A 19,991-nucleotide genomic window follows, 5' to 3' on the forward strand; every position below is an offset into this window, starting at 1 on the left:
ATCATATCATGCTATTCTTATCCTTCCATCTATGCGCAACACAATTTCCCCCGGCGCGTATATACGCATTCAAGCTGAATAACGCCACTGAATGAGCGGCCTGGACCGCCGACGTCACCGAAAGCCTTCCTCCCCGATAGCCCTCGCCTCGTTGAACCAATCGGGCGGCCGCAAAATGCCCACCGCTTCGCCCAAGCCACACCCCCTCTCATCTGTAATTATATAGACTCCCAGACAATGGCAACCCAGAGGCACGCAGCGCGGCTCGTGCTACGAGTCGGCGATGAAGGCATCGCGCGCTGACTAGCGATGACACGGGGTGAGTGGATTCTCTTTGAATGGGTCGAGTGTGTGTGTGTGTGTGTTTGTGCGTGTGTGTGTAGCTAAAAATAACTCGGCTGCATCACTGGCTTGTGTCCTCATTTCCTATCCACGCTGCAAAGAGAACAAAAACTATGTTTTTGCCCTTTATTTTAGTCTTCAGCTGTCGTCCTATTTTGGAAATTGCAGGTGCTCGCGGGCAGGCATCGAGAGCGACAACCTGAACCGAACCACAGCGCGAGAAACTCCGGCGGCCAATCGGATCCCCTCTGGGGGACTCCCGTCGGCGGATCCGTCCCCGGAGGACGTCTGCTCGGACATGGGCTGCTCCTCGGGCCGCCAACCCCCGGCCCCGGTCCTCCACCCGGACTTGGACTGCGACCGACGGAGCGACCCCTTGCCCCAGGACTCGCAAAACCAGAATTTAAGCGAGGACAAGGGACGACAAGTCAACGTTCCCGAGTCGCTCCACACTCTGGAACGTCTGGCTCAAGCCACGGGCGGCACGGAAAAGTCTTGGTATCGCTGCGTTTTCCCTTTCGGGGTCATCTCGCTGGTCATCGGGACGGCGGGCACCGGGGTCACGTTCACCTTCGACACCCCTCTCCAGACCAAAGTGGTGTCGGTGGTTTTGCTCTGCCTCGGGCTCGTGATGTTGCTGGTGGCCGTCGTCTGTTGGCGGGCCCACCGACTGAGGAGGAGGAAAAAGAAGGAGGGGGGGTTCTTCGCCGCCGACCTGGGGACCCTGTGACGGCGAGGACATTTGGATGGGGAGTCTTCGACTTTGGCCCGATTGCGGGACAGCCGTGTAGAAACGGAGATGTTTGATCACTCCAATTGGGTTAGTCACGCTTTAAAGTCCTGAGATCGAATACAGATCGGCAGAAAATCCATTGGCGGTTGGCGTCCAAGTGTGACGGGAAACTGGAGATGGGCAACATTTAGTGGGACATCTTGATCTTTATCCTGAAACTTGACACGGCGAGGTTTACTCTTGGAAAAAAAAAAACTATTGTGTAGCAAAGGGAATGAGGTCGTGATGCCATGCAAAAGCAAATGGTTCACAGGTTCTGGGAAAGCTTGTTTGTGTGTAGCGTGTTTTTACAAAAACTGCGATCAAGTACTACCAGGGCAAAGGAGCTTGAAATATGTTTAAACTGGAGAGTTGGTGAATTTTATCTCGAGCAAAAAGCAAAAAACCCAATTTTGACTCGGAAACGATGAGACAGAAAACACCAAGAAGCAAATTTACCCACAACAGCACGAATACACACTACCAGAGAAATGATGTCATCAACCTAGCTTTCAACCGTTTCCAATAGCCATCCAGTTATGTCATCTACTTGCTAAACACAAAGTTTTCATCCGGGATAAATTACTGAAAAGGTGCCGTTATTTATTCAGGTAAAGCTTTCATCTCTACTGAAATTGTAGTAGACAACCCAATCGTAGTTGTACTGGCCAAGTCGCCAAGGCAAAACCTCAAAAACGCAAACATTGAGTCGCATTGTCCCGAACTTTCCAACCATTTCCGAAGTTAAACAGAAATCGGTGCAAGGAAAACCCAAAAACTGGTGATCCAACTATATTTTCTTTCTTGATGGAGACCCATTCATTGGACCACAATCCAATCCTATTCCAGACATACCTCACTGAATACAGAGCAACAAAAAAACGCTATGACCGCTTTCCTGATCCTCCACAAATCAAACATTAACGGTAGGTGCACGCAACGGGGGACCCCGATTGACCCACTTGCCTTACGCTTTCCAGAAACTCTACCTGTGAAAAGATCGACTTGTTTGAGATAAAATAAGGATGTTGTCATGCTTAGACAGTGGTAGCATTCGTGAAAATAAACGTGCCGTCCCTTTTTGAGTAAACAAAAAGGGTAGCGTGAATCTGTAAGTCAGCCACAACTACTTTTAGCAACTAATGATGCGGTTTGGGAACCCGGCGGCATCGCGTTAATGTAGCCATGTATTTTATTGTTGATCGCTCCTGGTTTTTTTGGGTAATTTGGGTTTCCAAAAACATGCAAATTTGAGTAAATTGAAGAGTTAAGTTGTTATTATGAGAGCGCTGGTCTTTATCTGTCCTGTGATTTGATAGTGACCTTTCACACTCATCCAATGTGTCTTATCGACTTATTTGTGCTGACTATTAAGAAGTATTTGCTTTTTTTTTTTTTAATCGTGAAAAGAAAATATCGCGCAGATGTATAATGGAGGCAGATTTTTTTTCTTTATTTTTAAGATAAAGCAACTGTCGTTGGTGGTAAATTTGTGAGGTAGAATGCTGGAATCAAGTTTATGTTAAAGTATAATTACATATCATTTTTGTGACATGACCGAGCTTGTTTGAGTGCCTTTTGTCATACATTTTGTCGCCGTGTAGGATTATTCCCAATTATAAAAAAATAGAAGCAAATATATATTTATTTATTATATATATTAGGGCTGGACGACCTGGCCCCCCAAAAAAATCTAATAAAATCACAATTTTCAACTGTTCCCAACTATTTTGTTTGTTTAAAACTGGTATAGTTTACATTTAATAGTAAGACGGTGCACGTGCAAAAATGCATTTTGTATCCTAGTGCACAATTCGTGCAATTTTTTTGTCGTCTTCAAATATCAAGATTTGATTCTTTTATAGGAAATGTTCAAAATCTGTCAAACCACTCAAGTTTGAATCTTCGTGGTAAATGTTCGATTTAAAAACAACCCTCTTAAAATGACCCAGCGCTGTTCTACTGACTTCATTTAATGCTTGATATTTGTACTATGGACTTCAAATGCTGAAAAACATAAAAAGAAACTACAAAACCAAACCCATCTGCTTGTTTTTTTCCAATTGCTACCATTCGTCTGATTTCAATCTCGATTGAGCCTGCGCATCTTTGATCATGCAAATAATACCACATAATAGAACTCAATTGTGCGTCTTGAACAGATGGGGAAACAAAAGCGGTTGCTACTGGCAACCCATGCAGAATGATAACATGAAATATGTCTACGGGGAAACAGATCTACTCATATGTTGTGGAACTAAAATCGGCAGTTTAGCTTTGGGGATATGGCTGGATTGGTGAGAGGAAATGATCAACCCGCGGGCTAGCAGATGGTCAGCTAAGTTTTATTTTACAAATAGTCATTATTCAGGCATTTGGTTCATTTGCCGTGTCCGACCACGGAACGAATTGGCAGTGCGTTTTGGTTTTGTGGCTTTTTATTTTACAACACCGCAGCAGGAGTGGAACAAATGTGAACGGACTTTGTGTGCGATCGGGCGCATCGATAGGCCGAGAAATATGTTTTTACTAAAGTGGGAAAAACTCCATGTAACCCGAATTTCGGTGTAAGTCGAAACATAAAAGTATAAACTACAGCGAAAGCCTCTACATTATTATTCCACCATATAATTCAATATACATCACAGCAATGTATATCATAGACCGGAAATTCCAGCCAGGGGTGTACTAAAATGAAAAAGAATATACAAATGATTCTATTTCTAAGCCCCCATTTTAGCTCAGGCAGTTTCTAAAATTTAAGGGTACACTTTAGATACCGATTAGTAAATGCTTTTCCAGCCGGAAAGCCAAGGCAGGGGTGAAACGTGGAAAATTAAATCACGCATGCTCTCCAATTAAGTAGACGGACCTCCTACTCAGTGCACTATTGATTCTAACAACCGTATCCGTGACCGCCACCTTTTGTGGGAACAGCTGTCGACGTGAGGAGTCCAACAAGCATGCCCGAGCCGCCTCCTTGGCGCATCTATAAGGGATCGTGTCAATCTATGCACCCCCACCCCCAAGGAATGGTCTATAAATAAACTGAGGCTGACACGAGAGGAAAAGGAGGAAAAAATGGGTTGAACAGTTTGTAGCATGTTCATGAAATTACTCTCGAACCGATAAAAAAAATACACTTTTTTTCGTATATTTTAACCCCCGTTCTAGTTACAATGCAAGAATGTTAATACTGACGTCATCAGTCAGATTTACAAACATACGAGTACTCACCTTATATTTGAATGAGGTTAAAACATTGTACATACACACGTATACAAAATATTAGTTGTGTCTTATGTGAACAAATAATATGAAGAGTTGTATTTGTGAATTGGAATGTCTTATTGAGCTTTCTATAATGGACCTGCGGGGATTTTTGTCATGTTTGGGTCAAGTTTTGGGGCCCTGTGTGTATTTTGTTGCATATTATTATACATATTATTTTGCTGCATATTATGACTCATTAATTTTATTTATTTTTACATGTGTAAAAATTGTGACTTGCCAAAGTATTTCTACCATGTGTATAAGTGTGCCTTGTTTTGTTTTTGTTTGTTTTTTTAGATTGGGAGGGGCGGGGGTGCCCATTGATGCACCTTATTGGAATTTATGTGTTTGTTTTTTTAGATTGGGAGGGGCAGGGGTGCCCATTGATGCGCCTTATTGGAATTTCCTGTGTGTATTTTACTGTATATTATACATAGTATTATACATGTTATTTTGCTGCATATTATATGACTCCTGCCTCCTACTAGCTGACTTGAAGGAAGGTAAGTGGCAGACAGTGTGCGGTAATCGAGAGGTAAGCGACCTGTATGTAATCGAGAGGTAAGCGACCGGTATCCACAACAGCGGAATGACAAATTACAAGTCCGTAACTTACACTTATTTAGGTCTTTTGCCGATTAAACGTAGCTATGGAGAAGCACCATCAATTTCGTCACACGCAGTTTCTGCGTGTGATGACAAGTAGGCTTTTTTGTGTTGTGGTAATGACGCCATGGCCTATGTCCGATTATTATTATTATTATTATTACTTTTGTTTATTTTTCCCATGTGTAAAAATTGGACGGGCCATATGTGACCTGCCAAAGTATTTCTACCATGTGTACTAGTGTGCCTTGTTTTGTTTTTGTTTGTTTTTTTAGATTGGGAGGGGCGGGGGTGCCCATTGATGCACCTTATTGTAATGTCTGTTTTGTTTGTTTTTTTAGATTGGGAGGGGCGGGGATGCCCATTGATGCGCCTTATTGGAATTTTCTGTGTATTTTGCTACATATTATACATATCATTTTGCTGCATATTATATGACTCATTATTTTTGTTTATTTTTCCCATGTGTAAAAATTGGACCTGCCAAAGTATTGCTACCATGTGTACTAGTGTGCCTTGTTTTGTTTTTGTTTGTTTTTTTAGATTGGGAGGGGCGGGGGTGCCCATTGATGCAGTTTATTGGAATTTCTGTGTTGTTTTTGTTTGTTTTTTTAGATTGGGAGGGGTGGGGGTCCCCATTGATGCGCCTTATTGGAATTTTTGTGTTGTTTTTGTTTGTTTTTTTAGATTGGGAGGGGCAGGGGTGCCCATTGATGCGCCTTATAGTAATTTCTGTGTTTGTTTTGTTTTATATTTGCTGTGTTGTTTGTTTTGTTATTTTCAAGGGGTATTCCTCGTGATATTCCTTATTGTATTTGATGTGTTGTTTGTTTGTTTTTGGGGGGGCCTGGGGGGTGCTTGTGATGACGCTCATTGTATTTGATGTGTTGTTTGTTTTGTGTTTGTGATTGTTTTTCAAAAAAAGCACAAACAATGAGTACTTACCTTTTCATTGCAAACATTTCCAGGTTGTATTCTACACAGTTAGCACACAAAAAAAGCACAATAATTTAAATTGTCCTACCTTTACTTCTCAATGACATCCATATGTTGTTTCCTTTTGCGCTTTGATTTTGCAAGCCTTTTGCTTTTTTTGCGCTTTGATTTGGAAAGTCTCTCTTATTTGACATTTGTCCTTGATTCATTTTGTTCTCATATGTCTTCAGCCTTGGAAAATGTGAAGGAAAAAATATTAACAAATGCAGAATTGACTGGAAACCGTGAGCACAACCATAACAAACTTTTAGTTACAATGCAAGAATGTTGATACTAACATCATCAGTCAGATTTACAAACAATACATGAGTACTCACCTTAAATTTGAATCTCAGGATAAAACATTACCCTTCGTAGTTAACCAGACGTTACTAATCAGGAAATATAATTTGCACAAAATGTTAGATTCAACTGTGAAACATTTTTTTTCATGTCTTATGTCAAGACACGCAAACAAATAATAAGAAGAGTTATTTTTGAGAATTGGAATATCTTATTGAGATTTCTATCATGGATTTTGGGTGATTTTTGTCATTTTTGGGTCAAATTTTAAGGACCCTGTGTGTATTTTGTTGTATATTATACAGCGTGCCTCCTTACTTTTGTTTATTTTCCATGTGTAAAAATTGGAAGGGCCGCATGTGACCTGATTTCGGCTGGGATGGTTAACAGTGTTCTTTTATACTGTATATGTGATCGTTTATTTTTTAAATCACAAACAATGAGTACTCGGCTTTTAATTGCAAACATCTCCGATTTGTATTATTTGTATTCTACACATTAAGCACGCAAAAAGCACGTTAATTTAAACTGGCCTACCTTTTTACTTCTCAATGACGATCTTTCCATTTTTGCCTTTATTTTGCAAATATTTTGCTTTTTGGTGCATCGATTTTGATAGTCTCTCTTTTTTTGAAAGTCGTTCTTGATCCGATCTGTTCGTGAATGTCTCCAGTCTAGGAAAATATGAAAAATAACATGTTAATAGACGCAGAAGTTACTAGAACGGCGAGCACCAGAGTAACAAACTTTTTGACTCAAACACCTGTACATTGTTGATTACATTGGTATCATTAGCGACTCCTATCGTGAGGCGGAAGAAGTGTCGCGCTTCTTTGCCACCGATTGAATGCCATATTACTGAAATGCAGTTGATAATAATAAAAAAACGCTGATTGTATAGATTTACTAAACCATAAAAATTGTGTTCATGTAGTATTCGTACTTAAGTGTTGAATAGTTTAATCTCATGTCAGTATTTTATTTATTTATTCATTTTTATAAGCCAGAAATGTGAAAATTGTCCCCCGCCTTACATTTGCATTTAGTTATGCTTTTTTCAGTCATCTTTTTAGGTTGAATTCATTTTTTGTGGCGCTGCTGCAGGAATTTCAAACTCATTTCCTGCGTCAGCATTGCAAGCTCATGACATTAATTATTAATTTATGCACACGCTTCAACGAATTCACAGTTGCTTCTGTATTATGTAAATCAACACATGGACATGAGTGTGTAAAATGGCTATTTGGAACAGCATGTTTATATGACGTCATCATGTTTTAATATTTATTTTTTTCTTTGGACAGAATTCAAATTTACCATGAAGTGATTCATGAGATTCCACAAAATAATACATTATTTGCCTGCCATTCATCTTTTTGTGACTTACCTCCATACACGCGTTTAATTCTGAAGTTTAATTTTCCATTTATAACTGTGCTATGGATTATTGAGAATTTTTTTTTAACAAAGTGTGTGTGCTATTGAAAGAAGCTAAACCTAAAGAGAGATAAAAAAAATCAATGAAATAAAAATAGAGCTGAGAGGGAAGCCAACCTTAAAAGCTCCATTGTTTTTTAATGGATTTCTCCCAGCGTTTTCCTGCTTATCGACGTGGGTCCTCTTTTTGTTTTCACTTTTGAAACAGAAAATTGACGGCGAGCTGACCTTTGACATTCCCGTGGTCAAAGTTATGATCAAATTTAGAGGCTGGATTCTTTCTAGACGTGGATGGAGAATAATAATACACTAACCATATATTGTTTTATATGGATTCACACAAATGTGCTTGCGTAGGAATGTGCTCATTTCAGTGTGTAGGAAGGTGTGGCTTGAGTCACCAAATGGGCAAAATAAAAAGATGATTTAATAAATAAATAAAAACCTGCAGTGGGAAATGACTTTAATTATTTGCCATTTTTAAATTTTCCAAAATCTAAAACATCATCCAAAATTATCAAAAGAATGAGGATCAGAATTGAGTAAAAAAAAGGTTTTCTTTTTGTATTAGGGTAACGGTGGTTAGCGCGTCGGCCTCACAGTTCTAGGGTCGTGGGTTCGAGCCCAGTTGGGTCCTCACTGTGTGGGGTTTGAATGCTCTCTCTGGGCTTGTGTGGGTTTTCTCCAGGTACTCCAGTTTCCTCCCACGCCCCCCAAAAAATGAATGCTAGGCAAGTTTAACACTCTAAATCACGTGTCAAAGTGGCGGCCCAGGGGCCAAATCTGGCCCGCCGCATCATTTTGTGCGGCCTGGGAAAGTAAATCATGAGTGCCGACTTTCTGTTTTAGGATCAAATTAAAATGAAGTGTATAGATGTATATTAAATTTCCTGATTTTCCCCCTTCTAAATCAATAATTGTAATTTTTTAATCCATTTTTCTGTGTTTTTAGTTCAAAAATAATTTTGTAAAATCTAAAAATATATTTAAAAAAGCTAAAATTAACATTGTTTGAGATCTATAAAAAAACTGAATATTCAGGGCTTTTAATCCAGTTCTTTTAATCCATTTATATATAAAAAAATCTATATATTATATCTAAAATGGTCCGGCCCACGTGAAATCAAGTTGACGTTAAAGCGGCCCGCGAACCAACCCGAGTCTGACACCCTTGCTCTAAATGGTCCCTAGCTATGATTGGTTGCCCTTTGTCTGCTTCTGCCCTGTGATTGGCTGTAGTCCAATTCAGGGTGTCCGTAGTCAGCTGGGATAGACTCCAGCACCCTCCTTGTAAGCGGTGGAGAAAATAAAAGAGCAAAAGTGGAAAAGATGCATCAAAAACCTGAAGTTAGCATTTCCGATAACGAAATATTGCGTTGACATTTCCCCATTTTTCATCTCGCCTTCATCCTTATCCAAAGGCCAATCATAGATTAGCGACAACATTATTCCTGGAAACATATCATCTGCAATAAAGTCAAAAGAACTTTAACACCACGCTCGATTTGATCCAAGCGAGCCACTCACGTAGAAGAAAAAATATGACAAATAATCACGTGAACACATTGACACAAAATGGAGTCGTCCGCGTTTGTAGCGTCTGTTCTTAGTAGGCCGTCTTAGGTTCCACTTCCTTCAGACTTGGATGAAGGTGTTTTTATTTCTTTTCTGTAATCAAATTCCCGACAATCTCCCAGCAAATGATGACGGGGAGTGCTTTGTGGTGACTCATCCTCCGGCTCTACCGCCTCAGTTTCATTTGGACATCAATGCGGCAAGCTCACCGTTCGTTCGTCTTGCGAGGAACCATCTGTCTTTTTTTAATCTATTCCACCAAAATAACAATTTATTTTTTTCCCCCATTTCACAAGACAGCTGACTCACAGGCCTTTAAATAAGATGGAATTCCGACAAAGTAACCAGATGGCGATAAGAGCGAGTTGCATTAAAAAATGCAACTTCCTATTTTTCCAAAAAAAAGAAGGATTGTCTGGAGTAATCTGATTGGTCGCCTCTCTTCGGGGTTGGCTAACGCGATAATCAGACACAACCGGAGGGGGGAATGTCTTAATAAATCACTCCATCTGCTATAACCTGCTATCAAAGACGTGGAAGAAATATACAAACTATGCTAATTTATTCTTTTATTCTTGCATGGGTTTTCTCCGGGTACTCCAGTTTCCGCCCACACCCCAAAAACACACTAAGCGAATTGTATGCTAAATTGCCATTAGCGCGAATGGTCTTGTGTTCGTTACCTGCGATTGGCTGGCCATCATTTCAGGGAGTCTCCAGTCTCGTAGTTAGCAGGGATAGGCTCCAGCACCCCCTCTGTGAGGAAAAGTGTTTGAGAAAATGAATGAATAAATTATTATAGCACGAGTACAGGTTTCGCCTTGTGATATTTTGACATGTAAAAAGCAGTAATGAGAAATAAGCAGGGAGAAAAAAGGTGATGCTACTTATTGCAGAATTATTCATTGTAGCAAATGAATAGCACGTAATGAAGTCATTATTATTTTTTTCAGCCTCTGCTACTCAGCCGTGACAACGAGTTGCGTGTCAAGGAGTCCCCGGTGTGTGTCGTGTTAAAATAACGGGTAGTGTGTAACACGGCCTTTCGTTTTTCACAAGATACGCTTCATTTTAGTTCAGGGAATTCAAAAAAATGTTTATGCTGCTCACTCCTTTAAACATGGCTGCTTTCTTCTAATATATGTATAATATACATGGCATTTTATTTGACTTAAATGGCACAAAAAATGGGCAAAATGGACCAAAAAATGCCAAATTGTTTACTTTTGAAATTCATGTGTATTATACACATGGCATTTTATTTGACTTAAATGGCACAAAATGGACAAAATGGACCAAAACATGCCATATTATTTATTTTTGAAATGCATATATATATTATACACATGGCATTTTATTTGAATTAAATGGCTCAAAATGGACCAAAAAATGTCATATTATTTACTTTTGAAATTCATATGTATTATACACTTGGCATTTTATTTGACTTAAATGCCACAAAAAATGGACAAAATTGACCAAAAAATGCAAAATTGTTTACTTTTGAAATTCATGTGTATTATACACATGGCATTTTATTTGACTTAAATGGCACAAAATGGACAAAATGGACCAAAAAATGCCATATTATTTACTTTTGAAATTCATATGTATAATACACATGGCATTTTATTTGACTTAAACATGAAAAATTGACAAAATGGACCAAAAAATGCCATATCATTTACTTTTGAAATTCATGTGTATTATACACATGGCATTTTATTTGACTTAAATGTGAAAAAATGGACAAAATGGACCAAAAAATGCCATATTATTTACTTTTGAAATGCATATATATTATACACATGGCATTTTATTTGAATTAAATGGCACAAAATGGACCAAAAAATGCCATATTGTTTACTTTTGAAATTCGGTATACAAAGGTTTCTAACACAAAATATTAGTGTACACATTACTTAATATAGAAAACAGTCCAAGGGTGGCTTAACATTACATTACAACTAAGTATGCCTTTAAATTCTCAGGTAAAAAATAATTAACGATGAACAATATTTCTTGATGAATTTTATTTTAGTTTTAGTTTCAGTTCTGAAAAGTTTATGGCTCTTATTTCCACATCATGACTTGTCTTATTGCTCGTAAAAAAAACTGTCATTTTTCTCCATTCTATGACTGCTTCAAAAAAAATACGTCTGATTTTTAATATTGTTGGAAAGTCAGGAGCGCCTACGTAGAAAAACAAATGAGAAAATATCGCCGAGGGGATTATGAAAAAAATGAATTCTTGTGACAAGAACTGGAAGAACGTGTGCTTGCCACGTCAGGCTGCAAACAAATGATTGAGATTAACTTCCAGGCTCCAGCATTAGAATTATTCAGTAACAGTCAAAAAGATCATTCAATAATATTACTCTATCATTTATAGTTTTGATGAGTTTCAGGGCAAAAAATTATGATAGTGACATCTAGGGACACCTTTCAAAATTACTCCTATAGAATTGAACACTGGAATAAAATGCTCGGTTAGACATATTATTCGTTGCAAATGTTGTATGGATGAAAGACTATAAACAACATTTACGCCAAAGAAGTTCTGGAAATTGTTCATTTTATTGCACATTTATTTTCCTGAAGCCAAGCAGGGGTGAATCCATACAAACACAAACAGCCGGGTTCATCTTTAGCATTTGAGCTACCATATTAGCACATGCTTTTTCCACCAGTAAGGCGGGCAGTCCAAAATCATGTGTCTTTTTTTAGTGATTATTTTGGTTGAGATCTAGCAAGCGGAATAGGTATTTTTTTCATCAGGGTTCTTCAGTCTCAGTGCGGTGGATCTTCTGGTACAGGGGTCGGGAACCTTTTTGAAAGAGAGAGCCCTAAACAATTCCTATTTTCAAATGTTATTCCTTGAGAGCCATACTCCCAATTAAAAAGTCAAAATGCATGAAAATGTGCCATTTTTTTAGTCATTTTACCACTTTTAAAGTACAAAAAGTCTTTGAATTCTTTTGACAACATTGTTACGCTGTTGCTAAACAATGAATATCAATGAGTATCAATGAGAGAATAGATGCAGAAGACTCTAACGGGAAAAAAAAGTCAACGCCACAGTGCCGATGTGACGTTCCTATTGGTGCATTCGGGACTCGGCTCTCTCACCATCTGTTTCCATATTTTAGCTCAGAGCCATATGCAACCATCAAAAGAGCCACATGTGGCTCCCGAGCCATAGGTTCCCTAACTCTATTCTGGTAAGTCGCCACTAGCGTGAGGACCTTCCGCCGGCTCGCGTCCGTTCTTTTTAGCGAAGGCCGCGGTTATCTCGACCAGGTTTTTGCCTTTGGTCTCCGGGAACGAGAGCCCCAAAAACACGGCGGATAGCAAACACACGACCAAGAACGGCAGGAAACAGAAGCTCCCCAGACTCCCGACGATAGAGGGGAACAGCATCCCCACCAGGAAGAGACTGATCCACATGAGGGATCCGGCGACCATGTAGGCGGCCGGTCTGGCCGCCTGGTCGAAGATCTCGGCCGGTAGGATCCCCGTCACCCCGGCGGGGCCCGAGCCGAAACTGAGGATGTACGCCAAGACGCAAACCGTCCCGAGGTAGGCCGTCCCCTCCACGCCTCGCCGTTGCAGCGTGAGGGCGACGGTGAAGACGACGGTCCAGCAAGACATGAGAACGTAGCCCCCGACCAGCAGGCGCTTGCGGCCCACCCGTTCGATCAGGAAGTTGCTCAGTACCGAGGCGGTCAGTTCCGAGGCCCCGGTCCCGATGACGGCGTACTGGATCTTATCCGGGGGGACGCCGGCCTGAAGAAATATGGAGGACGCGTAGAAGTAGATGCAGTCGTTGCCGCAGAGCATCATGGCGCCGCTCGCCCACGCGACCGTCCGGAGCTGGGGTCGGAGATCGGGGTCCTTCAGGAGGGACCAGGGCGTCTTGGCGGAAGGACCGGGTCCGGGTTGGGGGTGCTTCCCCTGCTCGGCTAGGATTTCCCGCATCTCCAGGGTCGGGGACGCCCCGCCGCGGAGTCTTTCCAGAGCCCGGGCGCACGCTTCCCGGTCCCCCCTGTCGATGAGAAGATAACTGGGGCTCTCGGGGAACCAGGGTAAGGTCAGCAACTGGATCAAACCCGGAAGCATGTTGCTGGCCAGCAAGTAAGGCCAGAGAGCTTCTGTCCCCAAGACCACGGTCAGTCCCACGACTTGACCCGATAAAATGCCAAACGCCGTGAAAACGGCCGAGGAGAAAGCCACGGCGCCCCTGAGATGTTTGGGGGCGCTTTCCCCAAAGTACATGGGCTGGACGTTCATACTGACCCCTGAATTGATCCCCACTAGGAAGCGAGCCACGGCGATCATCTCAAACGACGACGCGGTCCTGCACAGGAGGACTAGAACCGCGGCGGCGAACAAGAACGAGTTGTTGAGGAGAAGAGAGTTCTTCCTTCCGAAGCGGACTGCCATCGGGCCGGCGAGAAGAGCCCCCAGGAGACCCCCGAGAGGGAAAGCTGACACGATGAAGGTCCAAAATAGAGTGATGTGGCTAGTTTCCAAAGATTTCCCCCAGCGTTTGGTGTAGGTGTCGTTGATGAACGTCTGGATGAAGCCGGTGGGAGAATTGATGATGGAGATATTGTAGCCGTATTGGAAGGTACCACCGATGGCGGCGGCGCATACCGTCAGAACAAGTGTTTTGGAATTTGGAGAAGCTTCTCCTGGCGGATTTCCTTCTCCCTTCAAATGAGACATGATCGTTCCACCAAGTTAGGAAAACGCTACAATGAAATCTTGGACATGACCTCGGATTCTGCAAGCCGCCTCCTGAGGTTTATAAATAACGGCAATAAGGGAATGACTTCCTTGTTATGGTATTACCTCACGTTGTACTGTCATATGCAAAAATTGCCTTCATTTTTCATTTAAACTATTGAAACCCCCATTTAACCAGCAGTGTTATATTCTAAAATGATGGCTTGGTTTATTTTAGTATTTTTTCATCCCTAAATATAGTGATTTAGTGAATGTATTTGTCCTAGAAGACGAAATAAACGATTGTATGGAAGAGTCACCTTAGCGCTGCGCATCTTGATTGGGTCTGTTGTGGCCACGTCATCAGCATGCGACTGTTATTGTTAGTGCAAAATAAATGTGTACTAACTGATGCTTTATTGTTACTTTGATCGTCGGTGAAAAGTATACAGGACACTTTTCTCATATCAAAATGGGTGTGTATATACTAACGTGAGTACAAAGTTTATTGATTTTTATTTAATGATAATTTAATTTGAATTGTATTATTGTCATGTAAATTCAATTTCTTTCAAAATTCATGAAGGATTTTTTTTCAGATTGTGTTTTCTATGTTACCCTTACGTTTTGATTCTCATAAGGATTTATTAGCCATGATCATATTTTGTATGCCTGGCATCACTAAACATGCACTTGGCCATTTTGCTATGAGAAGATGAACACAATTGTTGTCCAAACAGGGTGTCTTCACCAGTGAAAAAGGAGGACGACACGATAAAGCGAGGAATGAAACGGAAATCTGGATCCTCAAAAGATGGCCTTGAAAAAGACGAAAGCAAAGCAAAGATCCAAACACGGCGCAGTGTTTCCAAGGGGACGAGCAGGTCATAAACTCTTGATCTTGGAAAGATTAAGGTGATCACCATGGTTACCAATATAGTCTTTTTTTGCTCTCAGTTCCAGCTCCAGTAGCGGCTCGGGTTCAAGCTCCAGCTCATCCACAAGCTCCTCCGGTTCATCTAGTTCTCCTTCATCCTCCTCATCATCCTCGCCGAGCCCCGATCGCCAACGACACAACAGACGGCGCTCTTCCTCAAAGTACAAAATACCCCATTCGGTCTCAAACTAAGCTTTTTCATCTACATATATTTTGGACTGTTGTACCGAGTGCAGGTCCAAATTGATCAAGAAAGATGATCGAGAACCACGACGGAGGAGTCCTGCTCCTAGACCCACCAAGGTTTGCCTGGGCCAGCTCACAAGAAACGTCATCAAGGTTAATCCACAGTAGATTAAAATAAAAGCATATCTGCATAAATATACTGAATTGGAAATTAACAAATTTAAAAAACCAACCTTTTGCTCACTAAAGACTGTTTGAGAATGACAAATGATGTCACAAAGCCAAGGATGAAATAACTGAGCATCCAAAAAACTCCTCCAAAATAAAAATAAACAATTCCGCAAAACGGAGTTCAACCTAGATGTAAAAAAATATAGATATATTTTGCATTTGGATTAGAAACAAGCGCATTTTTCTTTCCAAAGGATCATCTCCAGGAGATATTCTCCATCTACGGCAAAATCAAGATGATTGACATGCCCATGAACCGCATCCACCCTCACCTGTCCAAGGGCTACGCCTACATCGAGTTCGAAACCCACGAGGAAGCCAAAAAAGCCCTTAAACACATGGACGGAGGTACGAGCTGTTGGATAAAAAAATAAAAATAAACAAGCAGTCAACGATCAGCCTAAGCCACCACATTCAAAGCATCGCTACATTTCTTTCCTCTTAGGACAGATCGATGGTCGGGAGATCACCGTGACTGTCGTCCTCACCCCCACGGTGCGCCCCCTACCTAGGAGGGCGACCCCTCCCCGAAGGATGCCGCCTCCCCCTCCAATGTGGCGGCGCTCGCCACCTCGAGCGAGAAGACGGTCACCGAGGCGACGTTCCACGGTGCGCGGGAGGTCCCGATCCGTCGGCCGTCGGCGCCACCGATCTCGCTCGAGTTCCAACTCCTCTCGCTAGCGCCCTCAAAAATGTACAAATTCAATTTAGTTTTTTGGGGGAGATGAGCTTTTGTATCCCGACGCACTTTCAACTTTCATTTTTGTCGTCACCCTAAAGCACTTTTGGTACGGTAACATTTCCCGGTCCAATTATTGAATCCGAGATAGTTTTTTTTCCGAAATCAAAGGCGAGCTGAGCAAGGCAATTGCGTTGTATTGCACTTATAAAACACTCAAAATTGCTTTTCAGTCAACAGTTTTAGTCAGGCACAACAGCCTCTTTTTTCGTATCAGACCGTCACCACCTGAAAAAAAAACCTTATAGAAATATTTCAAAGTGTCGTGATGTAAATAAATGTACGATAAAGAATGGTACAGTCTACCATGTAAGCATTTATTAAAAGAGGAGTGAGAAATTGATGAATAAATAAAAGTTAAATGGCACATATTTCTTTTTTTGTTTAAAAAGTGAATTGTCGTCGTTTTGTGTGACAGAAGAACGAAAACCTCCAAGACGACCAAAGTGTGATGCGTAAATGGGTACCGCTTCATTTTTTAATTCATTTCAAGCACGTCCGCTGATGGAGGAATTTTTCAGAACGCCAACTGGGACAAGCCTGACAAAATAAAACGGAAAAAAAACCAATTGTTGATTAGTTCCAGAATAAACGGTAAGCAGATAAAGTGTGTCCTTACCCAGACGGTGCTTGTCCTTGACGGCCCAGCAAATGCTGTAGTGCTGAAGGAGTTGCTGCAACAGCTCCTTCTCGTCAAGGAACTCCAGTCGCTCGATTCTGCAATCACATATTACATGATTAAAATGTTCATGACAGACTGCAGAAAGGCAAAAAAATAAAATAAAAAACATTTTATCGGGAATTATATGAACTAATAAAGTTCCGTTCTTGTCGCGCATCCCACTTTCTACATCAGACCTGCTGAAAACTCCTATACTTTTGATTTTTAGTGGTAAACATGGACTATTAAATGTTGTAAAAACCTATGAAATTGAATAAAGCTTTGCATATTGCGTTCAAATGTCATTTGAAAAAGTAGAAATGGTAAAACCAAGTCGCATTGATGTGTTACTCACATTTTTTTTTACTTTTGATTTTAAGTGTAAACATGGACTATTAAATTTCGTAGAAACCTATGAAATCGAATTATGCATATTGTGTTCAAATGTCATTTGAAAAAAAGTAGAAATGGTAAAACCAAGTCGCATTGATGTGTTACTCACACAATTTTTTAACTTTTGATTTTTAGTGGTAAACATGGACTATTAAATTTTGTAGAAACCTATGAAATCGGAATTAGGCTATGCATATTGTATTCAAATGTCATTTGAAAAAAGAAAAACCAAGTCACATTGATGTGTGTTACTCACACACGTTTTTTTAGTGTGAAAGGCTTTTGTTTCAGTATTAAGTTAATTAGCAATGTTTTATAAAGGAAACCTTGACTGATAGAAGTACAGAGATAAGTGTGTCTTATCTCCAGCCATCATTGTGATTCCTGCAGCTAAAATGAATTGAAAATGAATTTTCTTCCTTTCCAAAAGTGTGCCCCCTACCTTGCCACATCCTCTTGAGGAAGCATACTGTAGACCGTCATCATGTCCAGGGCGCTGGCGTGATCCCAGCCGCCCCTGAGAAATCGTTCCTTCTGCAAACAGGTTGGAAAGAAACCGTTTCATTGTACCTTTTAATTCACACGTGTCAAAGTGGCGGCCCGGGGGCCAAATCTGGCCCGACGCATCATTTTGTGTGACCCGGGAAAGTAAATGATGAGTGCTGACTTTCTGTTTTAGGATCAAATTAAAATGAAGAGTATAGCTGTTTATTAAATTTCCTGATTTTCCCCCTTTTAAATCAATAATTGTCATTTTTTAATCATTTTTTTCTGTGTTTTTAGTTCAAAAATTATTTTGTAAAATCTAAAAATATATTTAAAAAGCTAAAATAAACATCGTTTTAGATCTGTAAAAACTGAATATTCAGGGCTTTTAATCCAGTTCTTGTAATCCATTTATTTAAAAAAAAAAAAAAACATCTAAAATGGTCTGGCCCGTGAACCAACCCGAGTTTGACACCCCTGTTTTAATTGCTCCTTCATTCAAATTTGGAAATACCTGAGAGTCCAAAGACTGGCACGCCTCGACGCCGGCTAGCGTGCACTGACGCCGCTGCAGATTTTCAATCATCACCTGGCCGAAACGGTCGGACATGTTGACCTGGCGAGCGCAAACCGGTTAACTCCGGCCACCTGACTCGTAAACCAAGATGGCTTGCGGTGATCACCTGCTCGTAGTTGATGAACATGGCGGTGTGGAAGGTGTCCGCGGCCCAGCGAACTAAATTGGAGGACTGAGAGGCCGTCATGTAGACCAGCACGCACTCTGAAAGCAGCAATGTAGGCAACCTTGAACAAAGGATGACGCACGGTTTATGGTTTGTTTGCCAACAAATAGACATCCTCTATCTCGGGAATAGAGCTGAAACCCACATTTCATTCTCACATACTCTGGGTTAAGATGGAACTTTTTCAGCGTTTCGTCCAAAGTGGCCACGTCGCGGAGGTCCGCGCCTATGATGCAATATCGGTCAGAGTCGAGGCTGTGGGCGTCTGAGGAAATGAGAGCCGAAATATTAAATGTTGAAAAATAAAATAGACATTAAGTGACAGTAAAGTTTACCTAGTAGCAGGGAATCTGTTGAATGGGTTTCGATAATCGGCTTGGATAAGTGCGGTTTAGTCCTGGTTTAAAAAAAAAAAAATAGTTCACTGTCATTTACAGGAATAGACTCCTAATCCATTTTTTATGGGAGGACCATTACAAATAAAGATAAACATTAAAATGGCATGGGTATCTTACTTAATGTAATGTATTTTCCTGGCCACAACAGTAGGAAAGTCAACTTCAAAATACTTCTTGGGCAAGAGAGCTTCATCCTGTTAAAAACAGACGCCATAATTAGACATCTTTCAATATGATGGATCATTTTACAGTTTTCGGTAAAGACAACAGACCCTGAGTCTCCAGAAGGCGGTGTCCAGCCCGGCACCTAAATTGATTAATTGACAGGAACGATCTGTTTTCCTTATGAACGCATCAACGAGATGGTTGACACCTTTAACGCGGCCATAATAACCTGCCAGATGAAACAGTATGACATGACATGATAAATATAGACTCTGAATACCATCTCTAAATAAATCAAATTTCTCAATTTTTACCTCTATTGATTTCAGGGGCTTTCCGTTCTCCAACCGACCTCACAAAATATTGGATGTAAGGGTCTTCCCAGTAGTTTTTACTGATGGCGAACCTAGAAAATGCATATTATTCAACATTAAAAAATAAATATGAGTGTACGTGCAGAATATTCACCTTTTGCACCCCGTGGCATCGTCACACGTCGCTCGAACTGCTTCATCAGAAGTATCAGTGTCAGTGAAGGTGTGCCGAGATGCCATGGAAGATCTTAAAAGCGACGTTTATGTAGTTAAATGCTCAATTTTACCATTTCACTGTCCCGTAGTAGCCGATGGTATTGCCCTGCAAGAAGCTAGCCACCAAGCTAAGAACGCTATATGTTGACGTGAGGATCAAAATTAAATGTAAATCAGCTAACTCGTTAAATAACATAACGTGGTCGCCGTTGAAACTAGAACGTGTTTTATGAGAGTTAACGGAAGATTCGTGGAGATTATTGGGTTTGTAAAGGGTACTAGTGGTAGCGATAGATATCACGTTTTTATGGCTAGATGTCTAAAGGTGAAGTCAGTGGCGTAATTGGGTGGCAGTCATTTTGCGTATATGTTGGGTCGGTTGTGAAAGCTGTTTAGTTTTTTGAGAAGTTGTATCAATGTGGTTTTGATTTCGACTAACTTCTAATATGAAAACATATTTTTAGATTCCCATTTAATTTGTTATATCTCTGAAGCTTTATCCAACGATGCT

General features: G+C 40.8%; 4 protein-coding genes across 4 annotated transcripts; 2 read left to right on the forward strand and 2 right to left on the reverse strand.

The window, feature by feature from the left end:
* The first annotated feature begins 229 nt into the window (after positions 1 to 229).
* On the forward strand, positions 230 to 3,796 carry LOC144093349 (transmembrane protein 100-like). Its single transcript, XM_077626769.1, has 2 exons — positions 230 to 319; positions 511 to 3,796. Exon 2 carries the CDS (start codon positions 641 to 643, stop codon positions 1,070 to 1,072), a length of 432 nt encoding a protein of 143 aa, XP_077482895.1. The 5' UTR covers positions 230 to 319; positions 511 to 640; the 3' UTR covers positions 1,073 to 3,796.
* An 8,088-nt stretch (positions 3,797 to 11,884) lies between these two features.
* LOC144092811 (solute carrier family 2, facilitated glucose transporter member 11-like) lies at positions 11,885 to 14,335 on the reverse strand. Its single transcript, XM_077625919.1, has one exon. It carries the CDS (start codon positions 14,009 to 14,011, stop codon positions 12,497 to 12,499), a length of 1,515 nt encoding a protein of 504 aa, XP_077482045.1. The 5' UTR covers positions 14,012 to 14,335; the 3' UTR covers positions 11,885 to 12,496.
* Positions 14,336 to 14,365: 30 nt separating this feature from the next.
* On the forward strand, positions 14,366 to 16,471 carry LOC144093240 (uncharacterized). The gene is made up of 6 exons (XM_077626586.1): positions 14,366 to 14,503; positions 14,752 to 14,895; positions 14,969 to 15,109; positions 15,185 to 15,287; positions 15,560 to 15,713; positions 15,811 to 16,471. The coding sequence occupies exons 1-6, from the start codon at positions 14,484 to 14,486 to the stop codon at positions 16,044 to 16,046; spliced, it is 798 nt and encodes a 265-aa protein (XP_077482712.1). The 5' UTR covers positions 14,366 to 14,483; the 3' UTR covers positions 16,047 to 16,471.
* lcmt1 (leucine carboxyl methyltransferase 1) lies at positions 16,396 to 19,820 on the reverse strand. The gene is made up of 11 exons (XM_077626585.1): positions 19,419 to 19,820; positions 19,265 to 19,356; positions 19,058 to 19,179; positions 18,903 to 18,979; positions 18,723 to 18,784; positions 18,550 to 18,652; positions 18,328 to 18,448; positions 18,159 to 18,260; positions 17,601 to 17,692; positions 16,724 to 16,821; positions 16,396 to 16,644 (listed from the first exon to the last, which is right to left on the reverse strand). The coding sequence occupies exons 1-11, from the start codon at positions 19,502 to 19,504 to the stop codon at positions 16,622 to 16,624; spliced, it is 978 nt and encodes a 325-aa protein (XP_077482711.1). The 5' UTR covers positions 19,505 to 19,820; the 3' UTR covers positions 16,396 to 16,621.
* Between the last annotated feature and the right edge of the window lie 171 nt (positions 19,821 to 19,991).

This window comes from Stigmatopora argus, chromosome 18 (genome assembly GCF_051989625.1).
Source record: "Stigmatopora argus isolate UIUO_Sarg chromosome 18, RoL_Sarg_1.0, whole genome shotgun sequence".
In the NCBI taxonomy this organism is placed as follows: Eukaryota; Metazoa; Chordata; class Actinopteri; order Syngnathiformes; family Syngnathidae; genus Stigmatopora; species Stigmatopora argus.